This window comes from Patagioenas fasciata, chromosome 14 (assembly GCF_037038585.1).
Source record: "Patagioenas fasciata isolate bPatFas1 chromosome 14, bPatFas1.hap1, whole genome shotgun sequence".
In the NCBI taxonomy this organism is placed as follows: Eukaryota; Metazoa; Chordata; class Aves; order Columbiformes; family Columbidae; genus Patagioenas; species Patagioenas fasciata.
Genome location: NC_092533.1, coordinates 6,819,348 through 6,838,768, shown reverse-complemented (window position 1 = coordinate 6,838,768; position 19,421 = coordinate 6,819,348). Strand labels below are relative to the sequence as shown.

Below are 19,421 nucleotides of genomic sequence, written 5' to 3'. Positions count from 1 at the left end.
GTGGTATCCCTGGGGTGATTTGGGGAGTGGGGTGAGTCCTTGGCTCAGGACATGAAGCTCGTGGCAGGATTTGCAGCCTGAGGTGCTGGGGCAGCATAAATATTGTGTGGCTGGGCTGGAGGTTTGCAGCAGGGGGCTGTGTGTTGTACTGGTGGTTTTATCAGTCCTAATCCAGTCAGGGGCTGATCTCTGTTTAGTAGAGCTGGGTCTCCAAGAAGCAGCTCGTATTCTCCTGCAAACCTCAGGGTAGTACAGCTCCTGGGCTGGTTGCGGTTCGTATCTGGGCTGTGCAGTGAGAACGTCCCTGTGTGTCCCAAGTGCAACCCGCCCCTCCCCAGTTTTGGTCTCAGGAGGGGATGTGAATAGCAGGCTTTCTCACATCTGCTGGTTGCCCAGCGTGCCTGGGTGGCGGTTGCGCCCCCGCCCCGAGGAGCTCCGGAGCTTTCAATGGGGCAGTTGATGGCCCTTGAGCACCTTTTGTGCCCCGCTGTCCTCACAACAGTCCCATCCCCCTCCCCGGTGGCTCCTCATGGTCACCCCCGGCTGGTGGGCAGCGGGGGCCGGACCCTGTTCAACAGATGGGTCCTCAGGCAATGAGGGGCCCAGGCCCAGAGAAGCTTCTGGCCGAGCCGCTCACTGCCACAGCCAGACCCAACTGGGCTGTGAAATGGGACCCTCACCGAAGCCCTGGGACTTGTTCAGCAGGGAGCAGCAGGACTGGGATTGGAGCCTCCCCTGAGCTCAGGGGCCATCTGAGGAGACTTCCCGGGACGAAAGCCCTCACCTGCTCCTTGGTGAGTGATTTTCTTCTGGAAATATCCATGAGTAAGCCCTTGTCCTCCTGGATAAGTAATTATTTGTGCTGGGTGCTCCTGGGTGAGAGAGTTGTCTGGTTTTTGTGAGCAAGTGCATGCACCCTGGGAGTCCTCATTGTTCTGATGTGGTCGTACAGTAACAGCATCCCCAACTGGTATATCGAACCTGCAGTTTATTAAATGATGCTGGAGTGCTGAATAACTTTGGATAAATCCTGTTTCTAGTTGGTTCTCCGCTAAACAGTTCTGGTTAGAATCAAGTCTGTTTGGAGCTTATCATGTCTAAACTGAGTCATGCTTCTGCTGCCCAAGAACAGGGTTTTGCTGGGGTCCTGCCTTTTCCCTGGGTAGGGGACACTGAGGCACTGCCCCAGGCTGGGACAGTCCCCTGTCATTGGTCACTGTTGGGGTCACTTGGCCCGTGAAGAACTTTGTCCCCTGTAAATGCTGGCCCTTGGAGGTGCTGCTCCCCTGGTCCTCCCTTTGCTGTTTCCATGGTGACAGCTAATGACATCACTGACAGCAAGTGTTGCTGCACCTTAGTGATGTCATCCGCTGTTACTGGGGAAACTCCAGAGGTGGATGGTGCTCCCCAGTTGCCCTCGAGCCCTTCTGGAGGAGCCTGCCCTGTGCCTGCAGGAGTGACAACAGCGGTGAGCCTGTGGCTTTTGGTGAAAAAAAATCTGCCAAAGTGCCTGAGGGCTTTGAGAGGTAAAACAGGCAGCGCTTTGGGGGCTGTGGGGGTGGCTGGTGGGTGCTGGAAGAGCAGCAAGTGGCCCTGACGCCCAGAAGAGTGGGGCTGCAGGCAGGGTCTACAGGTGCTGGGGCTGGCTGCTGTGTCCCACTGGGTGTTTCGGGGGCCTCTCTGCAGATGTGCTTGAGTCAGGTGTGTTTTCCAGTTAACTGGGGCATAGTCATCTCCTTAATAGCTGTGGCTTTGTTTTCAGAAATAAGATGAATTTCTGTTTTCCCAAGTGTGTTTGCTTGGGGATGGGAATCAAGGCAGAGCTTGGATTTAGATCCTTTCAACCCCTTTGCTCCTGAACTAACAGATTTGGGAGGCTCGTGCCTTCCTGGAGGGAGGCAGGCTACCGAGGGTCTGCCTCCTTCCTCTGGCCCTCATAGGATCCTCAAAGATGCACTGAATTGCTGTCTTGGTACTTCTCTGATGGCTCAAGAGGCTGAGGATGCTGGTGTCCAAAATAAGCAGTTATTCCCTGGTCTGCCCTTGGCTGGAGCTACGCAGGGATGTCCTATTTACAAAGGAATCCCCGAGTTATTGAAAAATATCATAATAGTAAAAAAAAAAAATCCAAAGTCTTTTAATACTCTCAAAAAAATCAACAACAAAAATGTTACATCAAACAACCAACCAAAAAAACCTCTCACGAAGAAACGATACATTTCCAAGCACAAGGACATACAGGTAAACCCACGCTCAACAGCCTTGGTGCCCCATTTTGGGTAGGAGATGCCACGTGGTGCTGGCCAGTGTTTCTGGGATGCACCAGGGAGCCCTGGCTGTATGGCAGGACCACGCGCTGTCACGTTCAGCTTGGGACCGTGACAGCCCTGGAGACGTGTCTGTGCTCATATCCTCAGGGCAGGGACTCCCTTACTCCTGTGAGCGCAGCCCAACTAGGCAGGGGTCTTGCTTCGCTGCCAGCTGTGGCTGTGCTGGTTTGAGTCTGTGGGTGGTTTCTGGTGTGACAAAGCTTGTTGCTTGGGCTTTTCTACAGAAATGGACTTTATTTTTTTTGTTTGGACTTCTGTTGGCCAAGTGAGGGATGTGCTGATGGGACCAGCTGCATTCCATCATCTCTCTCCCTGCATCAGGAAGCAGATGTGAAAGAGTGTGTGCACCAGCTGATCCATTCCACTGGGCAAATTCTTGGCTTGATGCAAGCCCTTGGAGCCAGAGCTGGGGGCAGGCAGCCTCTGTTGTCCCACCTGGGTCACTCCCAGGCTGCACATTGCTAGTCCTTTCACACCTTCTCCACCATGACTGCTGCCATGCCTGCAGTGCTTCTCCTCCTCCTTATCCCTGTGGCCAGGGAGCCCTGGGTGGGAGGAGGTGGCACGTTGTTGTCCTGTGTGGTGGTGGAGGAAATCCCCTTGGAAAGGAGGCAGGTTAGTCACTGGCATCCCAGGAGCATCCTCTGTGTCCCACCATAGCTGGAGCATTTCCCCTCTGTTTGCAACAGGAGCACCGTGGAGGGCAGCGAGGGGAAAGATCCAGCCGAATTACAACCCAGTTGTGCAGGGGGAGATGCAGCAAGCTGGGGGGGGTCACACCCATAAGCCTCTCTTTGGTGGCCCGTGCCAGCCCCTTGCACACTGTTCTACACGGAGATGTGCTTCTTTTCTCATCTTGAGGATGAGCCTGCTGTTAAAACATCACCTCTTCGCAGCTCCCGTAGTCACTCTCCACCATGTCGGAGCCCTCGTAGTTGGGGGGTGGAAGGGGCTGGGCTCGGATGCTGGGCTGGTGGCCCACCTCACAGTCCGCATAGGACGGCTGGGCCACGCTCAGGCGCATGCTCACCCGCTTGTACCCGGGGTCGGGTTGGTATGGGACACCCTCACCCTGCACCAACTGGGCTGGGTAGTAGCTGATGGCTGTATATTCGTTCTGGCACTGTGAGGCTCCCACATCCACAGGGCCGAGCGGCAAGAAGTCCTCCAGGTTCTGGTTGCTGTAGCGGGGCGGGATGGGGGCCCGCTTGTTGCTCTGGTCCAGCGGGAAGGGGAAACCCCCGTAAAGAGCGACTGGCTCCGTGTCTGCTGGTGGAGGGGGCGGCGGGGGGAGAGGAGGGTGGGAGGAGGACGGAGGGGGGCCTTGAATGATCTCGTAGTGGGAATATTCCTGGACATCTGATGAGAGGTACCGGGGGGGCCAGTAGGTTGTTTCTGCTGGGTAGACTGAAATAAAACAGAGTTGTGTTAGCTGCAGTTCAAGCTGTTGTTTTCCCTCTCTTGCCCTCCTGCTAATTCCTGTGTAGGCTCTGAGCCTGCAGGAGATGTGGCAGACTGGGCAAGAGAGGAGATGCTGGGGACAGGGGAGCTGTAGCTTCTGCTTTTGGAATCGAGGGGACCCAAGGGCACCCCTCTATAGCCGTCAGGTATCCACTACTCTAGCACCCAAAAGGTACACTTTATCACACCATTTGCATGCAAGAAGCTTGCATGATGAAGGGATGAGGGCAGAGCAAGTGATCCATGGGATCTTTCCCTTTCCTTGTAGTTACACTTGTGGACTTTCTAACAGCATCCTTTGAACTCCTGGACAGAGAGAAAGCAGTAACCTTGCTGTCCAGAGCCATGCAAAGCGTTTCCCTGAGGGTGTGATCCCTCTGCCTCACAGCACTGATGCAAAAGCCTCCACTAAAACTCACACTGATTTTTAAGTTCTTATTTTTTTCCTCTTAGCTTTGTTATTCTCTTTTATAAGGTCATTTGACCTAAGATGTGTGGGAATCCAGGCTGGGCATTGATGGTTTCCCTGCTGAGCAATTTCAAGCTGAAAACTGGGTTGCACTGGTGAGCAGGGAGGGAACAGCCAATAAAGGACCTGCAGCAGGGCTTGGGCAGCATTTCCCTGTGCTTTGCTTGATTTTAGCCAGTGCTGTTGGTCCCTTGGGTTTGCAAACCTTTGCACTTCCCAGGGGGAAGAGGGATGTGTAAGACCAAGAAAAAGTTGTGACTACTGACCCATCTCCTCCCTGGCCCAGGTGCACTTGATGAAGGACTCGTTGTCAGAGTTGGAGGGAGGTGCAGCGGGGGGCAGGTTGGGTGCCACGCTGCACACGATGGTGCCCCGGTGCTTTGGGGCATTGGCTGAGTTGAAGGTGACAAACTCGGGGGTGCTGGTGGGTTTGCGCTGCTCCGGTGTGGCCCGGTCCAGGTTGTTGTGTGCTGCGTCACTGAGGATGTTGAGCTCGATGGGTGGCACGGCTTGGGTGCCCACACCCACGCTCTTGGAGAACTCGCTCTTGGAGAGCAGGTCGGGGTCCTCGCGGGCCACCGGCTTGTGTGCCTTGGCCCGGTGGTGGTAGCGCTTGCGAATGACCACAAATGCCGCGGCCAGGATGGCCACCCCCAGCACGCCAGCTGCTATCTCTGCAATCTCCTCGGGGCCCACTGCCCACTGCGTGGGCACGATGGCAGGGGTGATGATGGGCTGCGTGCAGTAGGCCCCCTGGTAATCGGATGGGCAGATGCAGTGGATGGAGCCCTGGTTGCTCACGCAGCGCCCAGCGTTTCGGCATGGGTTGTCTTGACACTCCTCGGCCAGCTTCTCGCACCTGTGGGGAGGAAAGGATGGAGACAACCGCCATCAGTCTGGGGATGCAGCTAAACCCGTGTCATCCTATTCTGGGCTCTGACTTACACCAGCCAAGGATGCTCCATCCTGGTCTGCTCTCCCTCCTGTGCTAGGCTTGTGCTAGCTGCCTCCCCTGGCAGAGAACCATGATCCTCGAGTATAAAATGGTGCTTTTCAGGAGATGATGTTTTACAGGATGGTGTCATTTCTCAGTCATGTGCAACAAATTAAAATGTGGTCTTCCTGCCTCAGAGGGGTATCTGGAGTTTCTAGGGCTCACATTGTTCCCATCCTGTTAAATTAGGGAGCCCAGGGTCACTCTGAGATGTGTCAACCTCTTTTGAAGTCTTGTATGTCCTCCAGCTGCTCTGTGGGCAATCAGGGTGGTGTGCGGATGTCTGCAGGTCGCAGCAAACATTTGGGAGATATCTAGCCTGAGAAGTGGTGAAAGGGTATTTTTCTCAAAGAGGTTTTTTTGATATTTTATGGAATATCTGCAGAACCGAGACTGAATTTTTGATTCTTTGTCCTGCTCCGCCCCATACAACCTAAACATTCACCAGCAATACAGGGGACCTTTCTGTCCAACAGTAATGATTACCCTGTGCTAGGAGTGAAATGCAATACTTTGCTGGCTTTCCTTTCCCTTCCCCTCCTGCCTCCCGCCTTCTCATTACTGAACAAACTGTGAGGTTTGGGCTCCTCTTGTTTCTTAATGTTTCAGGATGTGTGAGGAACGTGCACCTTCGTGCTATGGCTAGACAACCAGTGATTTCAGATATTACACTGCCACCTAATGCTCAGCCACATTCATTTATTCCAAGAGTTGCATGAGTAGTTTCTGCCTTTACTTTGATTCAGAGGACCTTGGCTAAATGACTCAGGCAGAAGGATGAACTTGACTCTTTGAGCCTGTGCTGGGCTGGAATGGGACAAGGGGCTTGAAGGGTGTGCATGGCTGTGGTGGGTAATACTGAGCCGCAGAACAGTGTCTGGGCCTGGCTTAATTCTCTAGCTGCAGATACAAGTTTGCACTGACATTTCTTATATGGGAAAAGTATCCAAGCTGTGCACTGATGGTGAGAACTTCAAAGTGATATGAACTGTTCAGGGCCGTGATAATAGGGATCCATAGGCTGACAGAGGCGGAACAGCATCCTGTACCTGCTTTTCAGTGTAACACATTATCCCAAGCTGAGCTTTTAACGGGATAAATTGTGGCTGTGACCTGGGTCAGAAATTCCCCTTGCACGAGCTCTGAAGAGCTGGTCCTGGGCAGAAACAGCCCCTGTAGCACTCAGGGTGGGTGTTCTGGCTACGGAGGGAGCAGGCAGCTCGTGGCTGTGCTCACCAACCTCCCCCCAGACTCGGGCATCCTTCTGCCCCCTGCAGCCCTGCCCTTGGGGATGATGCCACCATAGCCATGCCACCCTCAGCACACACCGTGGGGAGGAGCAGCGCATAGGGAGAGACTCACCCCTTGCAAGGAGCAGCTTTGAACCTGAACCAAGCATAACATCTGCAGGCATTCAAAGCATACGTGAGATTTTTTTTCTTTTCTTTCCCTCCTGCTCAGAGGAGATGGGCACAGAGCAGCAGTGACCACATGGTGGCAGAGCTACTTCTGCTCTGGTCTGCTCAGCTCTGCCTTTGGATGCTTCTCTGCTGCAATGCTCAGGTACATGCAACGTGCACTTAAACCCAGAGTGTCTGGTGAGCTCCAGAAGCGTGCAGTGCTCACTGGCAGAAATCATGTTTTCAGCCCACCACGGAAGATTGCTCAGCCCTTACCTTTCGCCCAGGTACCAGTCTGGGCAGTGGCAGGAGTAGCCGGTGGCGGAGAGGGTGCAGGTTCCCCCATGCAGGCAGGGCTTGGACTCGCAGGGACTGTCCCCGAGCTCACAGCGCTCACCAGAAAACAGCCCGGGGCAGATGCAGGTGTAACCTGGAGAGAATGAGACAGTACCATGAAGAGATGGTATCCACATGGAAGAACTAGCAAGAACAGGGGGAAACAGTGCTTGGTGCTGATGGCACCTGCAGAGTTCAATCCGGCTACCTAAGGATTGGTATTTGCAGTCACAGGAGGTGCTGATGGGCACCCAAAACACCCATGGTGATCTGGTGGGCATGTTACAGGACCTGGAGCAGTTGCTGGGGGCTGGCTGGCCATGCTGGGACAATGCAATGGCACTAGAGAGCTACTTCAGCAACAAGTCAAGCCTCTACTACCACAGACCTTCTCTTGCCAGGGACATATTCAGAGCATGGCTTTATTGCATGGAGAAGCTGGGACACAAATTCAGGTTAAAGGAAGGGGAGCCTGTCTGGCTGATTCACAGTTTCTGACTCTACTAAATGCAATCCTCTTTAACTTATTGTTCTCTGAAGTCTTTGGTCCTGCAAGTTTCTTCGTGGTATGAAGCGCCTGTCTCAACACGCCTGGTTTCTCTTGCCTACAGGAGGTGTCTGGTTGCAGATGGTCCCCAGGAACTTGGAGGGGGCTGCTGCTTTTTGGTTTTGGCTGCTGTTTAGTGTATCCCTGAGCTTGGGAATGTCCCTGGCTGTGCTGAGCTCCTGCTAGCAGCAGGGCTGGTGATGCCACGCAAGAAGTTCAGAGTTTCCACCTTGCAGTGTGTTTGGGAAGCCTTTGCTAGTCATCCACAAACTAAACATCCCAGCTTTAGAGCACGGGCTGAACAAATGCAGACCTGTTTCCACATGTGTATTAGTGGTTGTACAACAAGGACATGCTTACATGCGCAGCAGGTGCTGGACATTGCCTGGAGAGCTGCATGTGCCCAAACACATGTGTTTCTGGATGCAGGGGTTCCCATGTGTTTGCACCTGTGGTCCTGAGCACTGTGGTTGATGTAGTGGCTGGTCTGGCTTTGACCCTTTCTGCATAGATACGTTCTCACGTGGCCACGTGGCTTACTGAGCGAGGCTGGTGTGCACAGACGTGTCTTTGCCTGTGCATGTAATCCCATGCCTGAGATCTTTGGGCAGGGCTTTGCATAAACTAGTGCTGCATGCCCGTGGTCTCCAGGACTGAGCCCCACAATGCTCAAGGAAGCCAAACACCCAGGATAACCTCACAAACTAAATGTCCCTTGAGCAACTCCTTCCTTGCCATCATGCCCTGCATGTTTCTGTGTGGGGCCGTGCCCCACAGGCTTTTTCCTGGGCAGCTGGGCCATTTGCAGAAGTTGTTGATCACCTGAGAAGCAAACTATGGGAAGAGTACTGGATTATTGGGTTATTAGTAAGGGAATGATTTTCCTCCTTCTCCCTCCTCTTGTATGCTTCCTGCAAAACAAGCAGGTGATGCCTTAGCTTAGAGCAGAGATGGGTTTTCATCTCATGGGCTTCAAACCCCTTGTAGCCCAGCCAGAGGGGTTTTCTGTGTGGAGGTTGAGACCCTCAAGGGTAAGGCTGAAGTGTGAGTAGCAGCCAGACTTAACTGTTCAGTACAAATGCACCTGGTGTCAAATAAGTTCACCTAAACCAGGCAGCTGCTGAGTTGACAGGGCTGGGAATCTTGTTCCCAGAGGCTGCGGGCAGGTGAAGGTGTGCTCCCTCCTCTGGTCTCGCTTGCTCCACAGGCAGGGTGTGGGTTTTGGCAACAGCCCCAAAGAGCACAAAGCTGCGGGAGGAGCTCCTGCCCTGCACAGCAGCCTGGAAATCACCCCTCTGTCCCAAGGAAGGGCCAAAGCACAGACAGTATCTATAGTGATAGATGAGGTGTTACAGGGTGCAGCCCTGCTGTGCTGGAACCAGGGATGGGGTGTAAGGCAGTGACACAAGAGTGGGCATCACTGAGAGTCGTTCCTGCCCCCGAGGCCACTGCAAACCAGCTTTGTTGCTGTGATACAGCTCGCTGCCGGGAGGACTCCCGGTGGGAGGGACGGGGCAGTGGTGAGACTGTCTTGGGCAGACCCTGGTACCAAACCTCTGTTGCGTATGTGCACCCCATGGCAGCCTGAGACTCTTGGATTTGAGTTTATGGTTTTCCCATATCCCTTCCCATAGCCCTGGGGAGTCACTGACTGTAGTGGGAATAGACCAAGATCTTAGCTTGTTTCTGCCCAGATACCATCGCTGCGTGATCCTATCTTACCCGATTCCAGCCTTGCTAATGGCTCCTTAAGCAACGAGAATGCAGAGGGGTGGGTGGAATTTCTATTTGCATTTGAGTTTTTGGCAAAGCTGCACTCTCCTAAGTCATACACACTCTTTAGAAACACGCTCCTGCCCTCTGGGACTTGGTCCACTACTCCACAAGTGCCAGGATGATGAGCTTGTACTCCGCAGCTGCTGCTGCACTGAATCAGCTATCACTTGAAGTCCCCTGGCACAGCGGACGTCTGATTCTCCTCTGGGGTAGCTCCCTTGCACAGGAGTGAATGAAGAAGCTGCATCTTTCCCTCCCCCTTGCTGCTTATTGCTCTGCGTGGGATATTCACATACCTCCTCCATGAGTTTCGGAGCACATCCCGTTGTTGAGGCATGGGTTGCTGCTGCAGGCACCAGTTGGGGAGCAACACTGCTTTATCCCCATCTCTTCCACAACTTCCTTTGACTGCCCTTTCCCGGGCAGGAGAACAACTTCTCTGCCATTGATTGCAACCACATCCAGGCAGCCTCTGAACCCCTGTGTGACTCTCTGGGACTGGAGCGGCTGCCGGAGGCCCCCAAAAAGCAAGTCTCGTCTGCCCCGGGAGATGGTACAGGTCACTGGCAGCTGGAGAGAGGCGTTTCCCAGTCCATCGATGAGCAGGCGGACAGATGTGTTCTTCACCTCCAGGAAGACTGAGTGCCACTCACCATCGCTCACAAAACGTGAGGAGGAGAGGTTCCCAGTGTAATTCCCCTGGCAGCTGTACCCAAGTTGAGGCACTCCATTAATCATCTGCAAAACATGTCCCAGAAGTCATGGTTAGCTGTGATACAGGTGGCTGCTGTTCATAAAGGCTTACAATGCTTCTCATCCTGTTTGTTGCCATCTCTCCCTGCCTAAGCATAGAATCATAGAATAGTTGCCTCTTTGGCATGGGTGAGGGTGCCGAAAGGACCTCGATGAGGAGGAGCACCTGGCAGCTTACTCTGGAGAAAGCAAGGAGGAGGTGGGAGGCAGAGAAAGGAATGACTGTTGTACCCAGCTTCTAACCAGCATGCTGGAAAACCAGGCCAAAGCTGCTGCTGGGTGTTGCAATCCAATCCTTGTTCTCCAGCAGATGGGAGGGAGACAAGGTATTGAGCTTCTAAAAGCGAACCACACCGCTGTGTTTTCTCTGTTAAACTGGAATGGTAGAAATTCCTATTTGTGGCCCAAGAGTAATCTTTAAAACTCATATGGAGGAAAGAAAAAGAAAAGGTTAGCTGTAGTGTTTTGGGGTGGTCAGGCATAAACCTCTTTCAGTTTTTTATCCCCAGAGCTTTGTTGATAAAACCTCTGTTTCATAGAAGCCAGGAGCCTATGGAGGAGGAGAAAAGGGATGTAACAAAACATTTACAGAAAACCTGCAGAGCTTGCTATGTAACATCAAGCAATTCATGCCAGGTGAAAGACATCTCCAAGGGGGGCATTAGGGACAGAGAAGAGTGGTGATGTGTGAAAGAGTCTACAAGAGGATCAGTAACTCTAGGGGAACCTACATATGATATGATGTGGCTACTTTAGAGGGGTCAAAAGCAGAGCAGAACAGCAGTTCGCTCTTAGAGAAGTCCAATAATATAAATAAATCCCAATGGCAGGAGAGAGCAGCTGCTGAAGGAAGAACTAGATGCAGCTGGCACATGCCATGGAAGGGCCTTAGGGCAACACGTGTGTAAATCTCTTTGCACAACTGGCAAGTGCACCAGAGAACTTTGTCATTTCACTCTATCTGGAGGAACATGATTTCACTTCAGATGGGTCTGTAGATTTGGCTTCTCAATATCTGGGGCTGGGAGACAGCTGAGAACTCAGTTCCCTGGAGCAAGAGCAAACAGACTGCCAAGTCTTTACCAGCTTGCCTGTTTTGCCATCCTCTTGCTGCACCCTATTTCTGAACATCAGGAGAGCTCACTGGTTGGATGGGTGACTATTTGCATGCCCTTGGGAGAACTCATCCTCTTAATCAAATTTACAAACCATTGGTTATGATTTTATCAAGGCTTTGGCTCATACCTAGAGCACTGCAATCCGCAAAGCTTAAAAGCCTGAGAGATTCCTTCAGTTTTTTTCAAGCCAGATGGTCTAGAAAAGGTTTGATCCCTGAGATGTTAATAACATGAATCAGGAAAGAAATGATTCACAGGCAACTTTATGGTGGAGGCTTTATGAATGTTTCCTACTGAAAAGCTTATGAAGACATCTGGGTACAGGAGATCGTGGATACATTGAACTCCATCAGTAAAGAGTCTTTTCTCCCTTCTTGGGCCTGGCTCAGTAGAGCTTCCTGACAGCTCGTCCTTTTCTGGAGTGTTGGACTACTTTTGCTGAACTATTTGGTGACTCTCCTTCCCAGATGGGGCAGAAAGCTAGGGACTAAGTTTTTCTCATCAGTGCTTTATAATGCAGCTTAAAGTTGCTTTTGCAGATGGGTACAGGACATATGGATGATGTTTCTCTGCTCTAGCTCTTAAGGAGCAATGGCTATGGCAGCAGGAGCTTGCAGTATGTACTTTGGGCAGGTCCCTGGGCATTGGTTGCTGTGCAGCTCTGTCTGAGTCTTTTATAGCAGTGGAAAGAAAAATACTTCAAAATAGGAAGATGGGGTTGTGAAACCATGAGAAGGGATGAGGGAATTCAGGGACAGGATGAACATTTCCAGGTAGATTATAGTACATCTTAATGTGATTAGCCTCAGGGACGAATCTCTGTAAGCTGCTGAGTACGTCCAGTGATCTGGGTCTTCAGTTGGTCTGGATTTAATTGATAGGAACAGACAAAACCCCTGCTCTTTACTCATCTTCTACGTTCCTTTTGTTGCCAAAGAGGAAGAGGGAGATGATCTTTGAATGCGGATTCTATTCAGTGTGCTGCTGGGAGATGAGAGTGATCAGACTGAAACGTTCCTATCTCTGCAGGTGTCTAAACCAGTAAAACTACCTGAAGAAAGTGGTTGAAAAGTAAGTGTGTGGGGGTGAGAAATAGCATTTAAGACTCCTGTTTTGTCTGTTCTGTCCATTACTGTTAAGGACCTTTAATTTGAGGTCCATTAATTAGAGGCATGATATGACTGGCATATTCTCAGCTGGAAGTAAAGGTTGGTGATACCATTTCCAATTTCAGAGCTCACCTGTGCCCTCCCATCTCTGTATCCTGGTACCCCAACCATAATGTGGTCTGGCAAACTATTTGTGTGCTCACTCAGAGTCTGACTCTGCTCCTGAAGTCTGGGGACAAGTTTGCCCTTTGCTACAGCAGGCTGATCTGGGGAAAATGCCACCTTGTAAATTCACTGTCCTGAGAGATGCGATATAAGAGAGGGACAGAGAAGCAAGCTGTAAGGAAAAAATGATATGGATGTATGATATGGATGTGTGTTGCCTTCACACAGCCTGTGCATTCGCAGATGTAAAGAATGATTCACTAGTTGTGGCTGCAGCAATTGCCAAACCATGCTTGGCTCTCACTTGGTCTTCCTGAGTCTTATATTTTAGCTAGATGAATTACTAAGGGTACATATTATTGCATCTTCTTTCTGTGTTTCCTTTGCCTAAACCAGTGGTTTTTTACTCTGGAAAGAAATCCCGTGCATTGCAATACAGACCTCCAAAGTGGCGTGGTCAGTCCCGTTAGCGCGGAACACCACAGCGTGCAGCTGGCGAGTCTTCAGGCGGAAATGCATGTGCCAGGAGCTGACCTGCGAGTGCTGGTACCAGATGTAGCTGTGGCCCCCAAACCTCACAGCCGTTCCTGGAAGGAGAATGAACAAAAAGTCTCATCTTTGTCATGCTTTGAGACTATGGACTGTATGGAGCCTTGCCTCTTTTCCCAGCCTGATACCATAACTATCCAGGAACAGTCTCAGCCACAGCAATCAATGCACAGTTGTACTGCACCTGCCACAGCTCCTGTTTGGAGCTCCAAGTGTGGCTTTTAGTGTGAAAAACAAACAAACAAAAACCAACCAACCAAACAAAAAAACCCCCTACAGCAGCAGCCTGTCTATTTCTATTGTATGGTGCCTTTGAGGTGCTCTCAGCATGGTCTTCAACACCCCTGAATTTCCTCATCCTTAATAAGTCTTTATATTATTCCATGGTATCCCCCTGCCATTCCTGTCCAGGTGATGTTAACCTCTCTCCCTGCTCACTCCATTTATTTCTTGCAGTATTGTAGAGTGAGTATAACAAATAAGCATTATTTGGCTTTCCTCAAATTTATCTGTGCTTTTCTGAGTCTAGGCTCAACACAGGAGCTCAGAGACTGAAATTCTGATCACTGAGCTTCATTACCTGCATTACCTTCATTACCTATGAGTGACTTTTCCCAATGAGATAGGTAGATGTTGTTGCTATTAAATGCTACAGGAGATCAATTTAAAAAACAAAAAAAGACTGTGAAACTTCTGAACTCTAAAAGTCCAGATTTGGCTTTGAAATTGCAGGGAGAGTTGTTGGTTATTGGGCAAACAAATTCCATGGAAAGTTCAGGTGCTTTACAACGTAATGAAGGAACACAATACGACCATGTTTATTGGGTGGGATGCTACCGGGAAGGATTGCTCACCATTGCAAGAACAGATTTGCTCCAAGCTGTGCCGTGGGGTGAGGACACTGAGTCGGGCAGTGCTGTAAGTTGACATCATGCCTGGATCCAGCTGAATGGTTTCCTTGCAGACACGATGGGCGCAGTCTGGCCTATGACATGGCACGTGAATTGCCTTCTTCATCCGGAGCCCAACGAGTTGGTCCATCTCCCCAGCTGACACAGTGATCTTATTTGCAAGGACCCGAGGTTCATACAAGGAACCGTGTGGCTCTCCAACAGCCAAGAGCAGGTCCACTCCATCAGAGGTAGCTGCAGGCTGTAAGCTGGCCATGTGTATGTTTTGGCGGCGGGTGACAAGGATGTTTCCCAGGAATCTCTGCAGGTTGCGCCAATGGTCCCCAACAAACTCCTCAGGGGAGAGGTGACGGAAGTGTAGCACAACTGCCTTGTCCAGGGCCTCCTGTGTGAAGCACCACACGTGGACGTTGACGCTGGTGGTGGCTGTGAATGTCCCATCGCTGACTGTCACGTTCAGGAGATAGTGGCCATGGGGAAGCTTGTCCCCAGCAATGATCTTCCCATCTGCAGTCCCAACGGAGAAGAGCCCCTCCTGGGGCACTTCTGCCACCAAAGTGTACACCAGTGTGTCGTGGGGGTCTCGGTCTGTGGCATGGATCTTGCCCAGGACACCACCTCGAAAGGCTTCCTCATTGGTGGTGATGAATATTTCCAGGGGAAGGGCTGAAGGGGCATACTGACTCTGCTCAGTCACTTGGATATTTATAAATGCAGATGAAGACAGGGGAGGGATACCACTGTCAGAGACCTGTCGAGGAAAACAGAAGGATCTGTTAGAGCCACATGCTGTCACCTCACCTGGCTGGATGGGCTGAGAGGATCTTGCAAAGAAGCACACCTTGGAGGTAGCAATGGGTGGAAGCTGTCAGGAAGAAGGAATGGGAAAAAACTGGCAGCACAGTTGGACGTCTGCTTGGAGATGGCCCCAGGGAAACTGCAGTGTGCCTTCCAGTGTGGAGACTGGTTGAGACCTCCTGTCAGCAGTGGGGTCGCACTCATTTCTATGTGTGCTCATCAGCAGCTGAGGCACACCTGGGTGGCTCTGATTAACTAAGGATTAATCGTCTTTAGAGGTGTTGCTAACCTTTGGGGTTCTGTGCTTAACTGAATGTATAGAGATATAAAGCAGCTACACACATCAACACATTTTCTCACCTTCCAGACTCTTTAAGCCCATGTCCCACCTCTGACAGTGTCTGTCTAGCATGAGTCAAGGAATGTCGAAATAATAATATTATAGGATAAGTTTCTCCCTAATCTTAGGCAGGTAGTGTTTGAGGTTTAAAATATAATAGTACCCAGCTTTTAGAACAACTACCGTTACTGAAGAAGTATGTACTTCACATGTAATTATGCTTTTGTTTGTAATGGACTATCGTTATTGATAACATTGAAAAATAATTAATTCACTCTGCAATAACAGAAATTCTCTTTGAAGAGAAACTTTAAGCACTTCTTAAATGACAAGGATAATTGGAGAAAGTTCGTAGGACCAGATCCAGGTCTCACTTTAAACTGGAAGTCACTATAATGATGCTGGGAAAACCGTCCGTCTAAGGAAACTGCTGACAGAGTATCACGATCACGTTATCTGATTTTTATCAATGCAGAAGCTGGCTCTCAGCTTCATGTGGGCAGGCTGTGTAAAGAAATGAGCTCTGGAGCTGGCTCCAAGCTGCATAATTTGTGCCTGGATTCGATTTCTCCAAAGCTAGAGACATTTCCTTCTAGCTGTGCCATCCTAATCTCATTTTGTTGCTGCTTAATCTGGCTGGGGAATTCGGTACCAGGACAGTAAGGCAGGCTCTACCTGGACTTGTAACAGGTACTGTTCTTTCATTCTTCTGTCCAGGATGGATGATGTCACCAGCAGACCATTCTGGGTGACATCAAAAGCGTTCCCGTCGTTGCCCTGTGTGATCTGGAATGAATACGGCGGTCCATTTTCCGGCGTGTCTCTGTCACTCATAATCAGCTCTAGGACGCTTGTACCCACAGGAGCATTTTCCTGAAATGGGGAAAGATTCTAGTGGAGAAAGGCAAGTAAAGAGAAAAGGCCCAGGGGAACCCACAATGCCCCTGGAGCTGCTGGATCAGGAACAGGGAAGCAAGTCCCACACCCCATGTGCATCAGACAGAGACTCTTGCCAGCAATGGCAGAGACCCAGTGGTTGCACGGGACTCCCTTTCATGGTGTTACTTTTGTGGCAGCAAAGCATAGACAGTTGAGCTGATGCTCTTGCTTTCCTCTTGAATCATGCCAGCACAAGCAGGTGAAAGCATGTTTTGTCTGTTTCTTTCTGAGTACATATAGGTGTTTTGGGTCCAAGCGACAACTGGGCTGCATCCAGCAGGCATGACGATGCTTGACCGTGTGCTTGCATCTACTCTTTATGTTGTGGTGTAGACATGAATGATTGCAAAGGAGAAAGGGGTTGCAGGTCAGGCTTGGAAAGTGTGAAAAGCTCTGCACTCTCTGTACTGAAAGGACAAGAGGTGCCTGAATCCATTGGAAAGAGAAAATGACTTCTCTTGGCAGATTCTCTGTCCCTGCAGTGCTACCGGTTCTTTGTGGCAGTGAACAAAAAGCAACAGCATGTTTCATCACTGGCTCACCCCTCTGCTCCCACAGCAGCCCTTGCATGAGTACTTTTCTCCCAGACTGTGTTAGGGTACTACAAACCACCTCCTGGCTTACCTGCACTACCACGCTGTAGTTGAGCTGGAAGAACCGAGGAGGGTTGTCATTGACATCAGACACATGGATATGCAAGGCGGCGTCACTGAACTGAGCAGGGTGGCCGTTGTCTGTGGCTCGAACTGTCAAGGAATAACTGGGGATCTGGAAGATTTGTAGCGTGTGATTACTTGGAGAAATGGAGTAATGGTGGCTTTTTTATATTGTTGTTTTACCCTGTTGCAGCCTGTTGAAATTATTGAGGCCATGCATTGCACCATAACATTAACTTTGCCCTTGGCTAAGGCTCTCCATCCATAAATCAGAAAGCACATTGCTAAAGAAAATCAACCTCACAATAGTTGCAGAGAAGGGAAACATCTTACCAAGGGTGGATGAGACTTAAGTTGGGCAAACGTCTGTCAACAGTGGTTTGAGCTGCTACTGTTTAATGAATGATTGTCTAGATGACTTTTCTCTCTCTTCTCCGTACCTGTTTTCTATAGTGCTCTGATGCAGAGAAGCAGAAACCAGCCATGTTGGTTTCCAGTTTGGGGCTGACTCCCATCCAGCCAACTCAAAGCAGACCACAGCCTGGAGCTGTGAGCGCTGAAGGCTGTGTTGCCTCCCCTAAAGCCCAGCCTTTCTCCAGCAGTGTCTACAAGTCTAGAAAATGAGTGAATGAAAGACTTCCCTTCTGCTTACAGTATTAGGCATAGATCATTCAGAAAACTTGAGGTAGTTGAATATACTGTGCTCCCTCAGTCTTTTGGGGCACACCTGTTGTAACCTTCCTGTTCCCATTTTCTGGTACTCACCTCCTCCCTGTCCAGGTGCTTGGCGATGCTGATTTGGCCACTTTTGGGTTGAATGGCGAAATGTCCCAGCGGGTTTCCTTCCACGATTGAATAAGTGATCTGATTGTTCATTGCTCCATCCAAGTCATCAGCTGACACCTGTTAGGAGACAAAAAAAAGCTAGGATGCCTGACCCAAAAAGGCCTTGCTATGGAGGAACGTGGAAGGACCTCCTTGTCATTTAAGGGTATTGGTTTGAGCTTGCCTCAAATGAGGAGGAGGAAGGTGGTTTGCATAAGTGTCATTCATTAATTTTTTCGCTGCATGCTACAACCGTGACTTTCTCCTTGTCCCTTTCCTGATGGTACCACCCCTGTGATGGTAACAGGCTGGGCAGTAACTTCCACATGGAAATACCTTGGGCTCTGCCTTCACCAGGTCACAAGGGTATTTGCCTTCTGCAGGCATTTTAGCTCTTGAGAGATCCTCAAAACTCCTGAGCCCCCTTTAGCTATCTCAAGCTTTTACTTAAGGATGTGTTATAAAACAAAGTGTTCTCCTGTCTATGGAGTGTCAGGAATTCTGGCAATCATCCTTCTTTGAAGTCATACTTAAACCTTAGATGTTGAATGTCACAAACCCAGTGAGGTGTCTGTGTCCAAGGAAAAGTAAAGTGCAAAAGAAGAGTAAATAATGCACAGGACAATTAAAAGAATAGGTAAAGATGGCTGGCCTGGTTCATAATCATACCGTGAGGATGATTTCCCCAACTGCAGCATCCTCCCGGATGTCAGCAAAGTAAGGATCTTGGATGAACTCTGGTGCATGGTCATTGATGTCGGTTATGTTGATCACCACCATGGTCACATCACTGAGGGAAGCTGAGCCCTTCCTTGTGCCCTCGATGGATAAGTAATACTCGTGACTTGCTTCAAAGTCCAAGCTGCCATTTATGTATAGGGCACCTACATCGGCAGATGGATAGAAAAGGAGAGAGGATACTTTGAATGAATCGCATGTGAGGTTTCTTGGAATTCTGGAGATATAATGAAATAATTGCCAAACTGTCACTTTGACATTCTCTGGTTAAATTGCATACTGTAGGTCATGGAATCACATAAAACAAGCTAAAATTTAACTGATTCTGTTGTAACCTGCATCATTTCGGTATCAAATGTTTGAAGAAGTGAAATAAACTTCAATTCTGGAAGGTCTCTAGGAATCTTGATTGGAGGAGATCTGGGACAAAATAGAACGAGGGTCTAACTGTGCTGTTGAAAGCTGTGACCAAGGCAGTACTAGAGCATCACTGAACTGAGCCACAGACAGGATGAAAAGGTGTGACATGTTGATGCAGAGCTGTACAGGAGAAAAAGGTGTGTGGCAAGATGCTGTGATTTGTGAGGCTTGGGATGCAACACAGAAAGAAGGAGGAGGCCGTTAATCTCAAAAAAACGAGCGGTGAACATGAACGGAAGACAAAGTGAAAGCAAAAGAAAGAAAGGAGGGACAGAATGTGCCTGTGTATTTCAATGCTTTTCTGGGTTCATCACTGAAAATACCACATTTTAAGACATACAATCAATAAGAATATTGGTGTGAAAAAATTAACAAGGGTCTTGGGGACAGAGAAGCTGAGGAAGGTGTTGTGGGTGAGGATGTTACAGCCGAAGGCAGAAGGCCATTGATGACGCATCCAAGGGCTTGTTTCAGGGAGTTAACATTGGCCTTCCGATAACAGCTCTTATCAGATCACTTTGCAAACAGAGCAGTGTTTTATTTGCCTAGTAAATTGGCTCAACACCTGCTCATGGTTAACAGATTGGTATTATCCACATTCATTCAGTGCTACCCAATAAAGCTCCCAGTTATTCTGGGCTGCAAGTTCATTGTGGGATCAGGATGGGCTTTTAAAATGAAATCATCATCTCCTTCATTTTGAAGTAGAAAATTTTCCCCATCCTGTCCTCTATGTATTCCTCATTCCCACACACCTGTCTGAGGTCTGAAAAATAGGATGGGAATA

At 49.8% G+C, this 19,421-nt stretch overlaps 1 protein-coding gene across 1 annotated transcript in view; it reads right to left on the bottom strand.

The window, feature by feature from the left end:
* Positions 1-2,121: 2,121 nt before the first annotated feature.
* The window catches only part of FAT2 (FAT atypical cadherin 2), a 56,930-nt gene continuing 39,630 nt past the window's right edge, over positions 2,122-19,421 (bottom strand). The window contains exons 15-24 of the mRNA XM_065849347.2: positions 18,146-18,360; positions 17,417-17,554; positions 16,620-16,763; positions 15,732-15,929; positions 13,862-14,669; positions 12,900-13,045; positions 9,610-10,051; positions 6,931-7,084; positions 4,527-5,119; positions 2,122-3,737 (exon numbers count right to left, since the gene is read on the bottom strand). Coding sequence (XP_065705419.1) covers positions 3,205-3,737; positions 4,527-5,119; positions 6,931-7,084; positions 9,610-10,051; positions 12,900-13,045; positions 13,862-14,669; positions 15,732-15,929; positions 16,620-16,763; positions 17,417-17,554; positions 18,146-18,360 — 3,371 coding nt within the window. The 3' untranslated portion in view covers positions 2,122-3,204. The remainder of the gene's footprint in view (positions 3,738-4,526; positions 5,120-6,930; positions 7,085-9,609; positions 10,052-12,899; positions 13,046-13,861; positions 14,670-15,731; positions 15,930-16,619; positions 16,764-17,416; positions 17,555-18,145; positions 18,361-19,421) is intronic.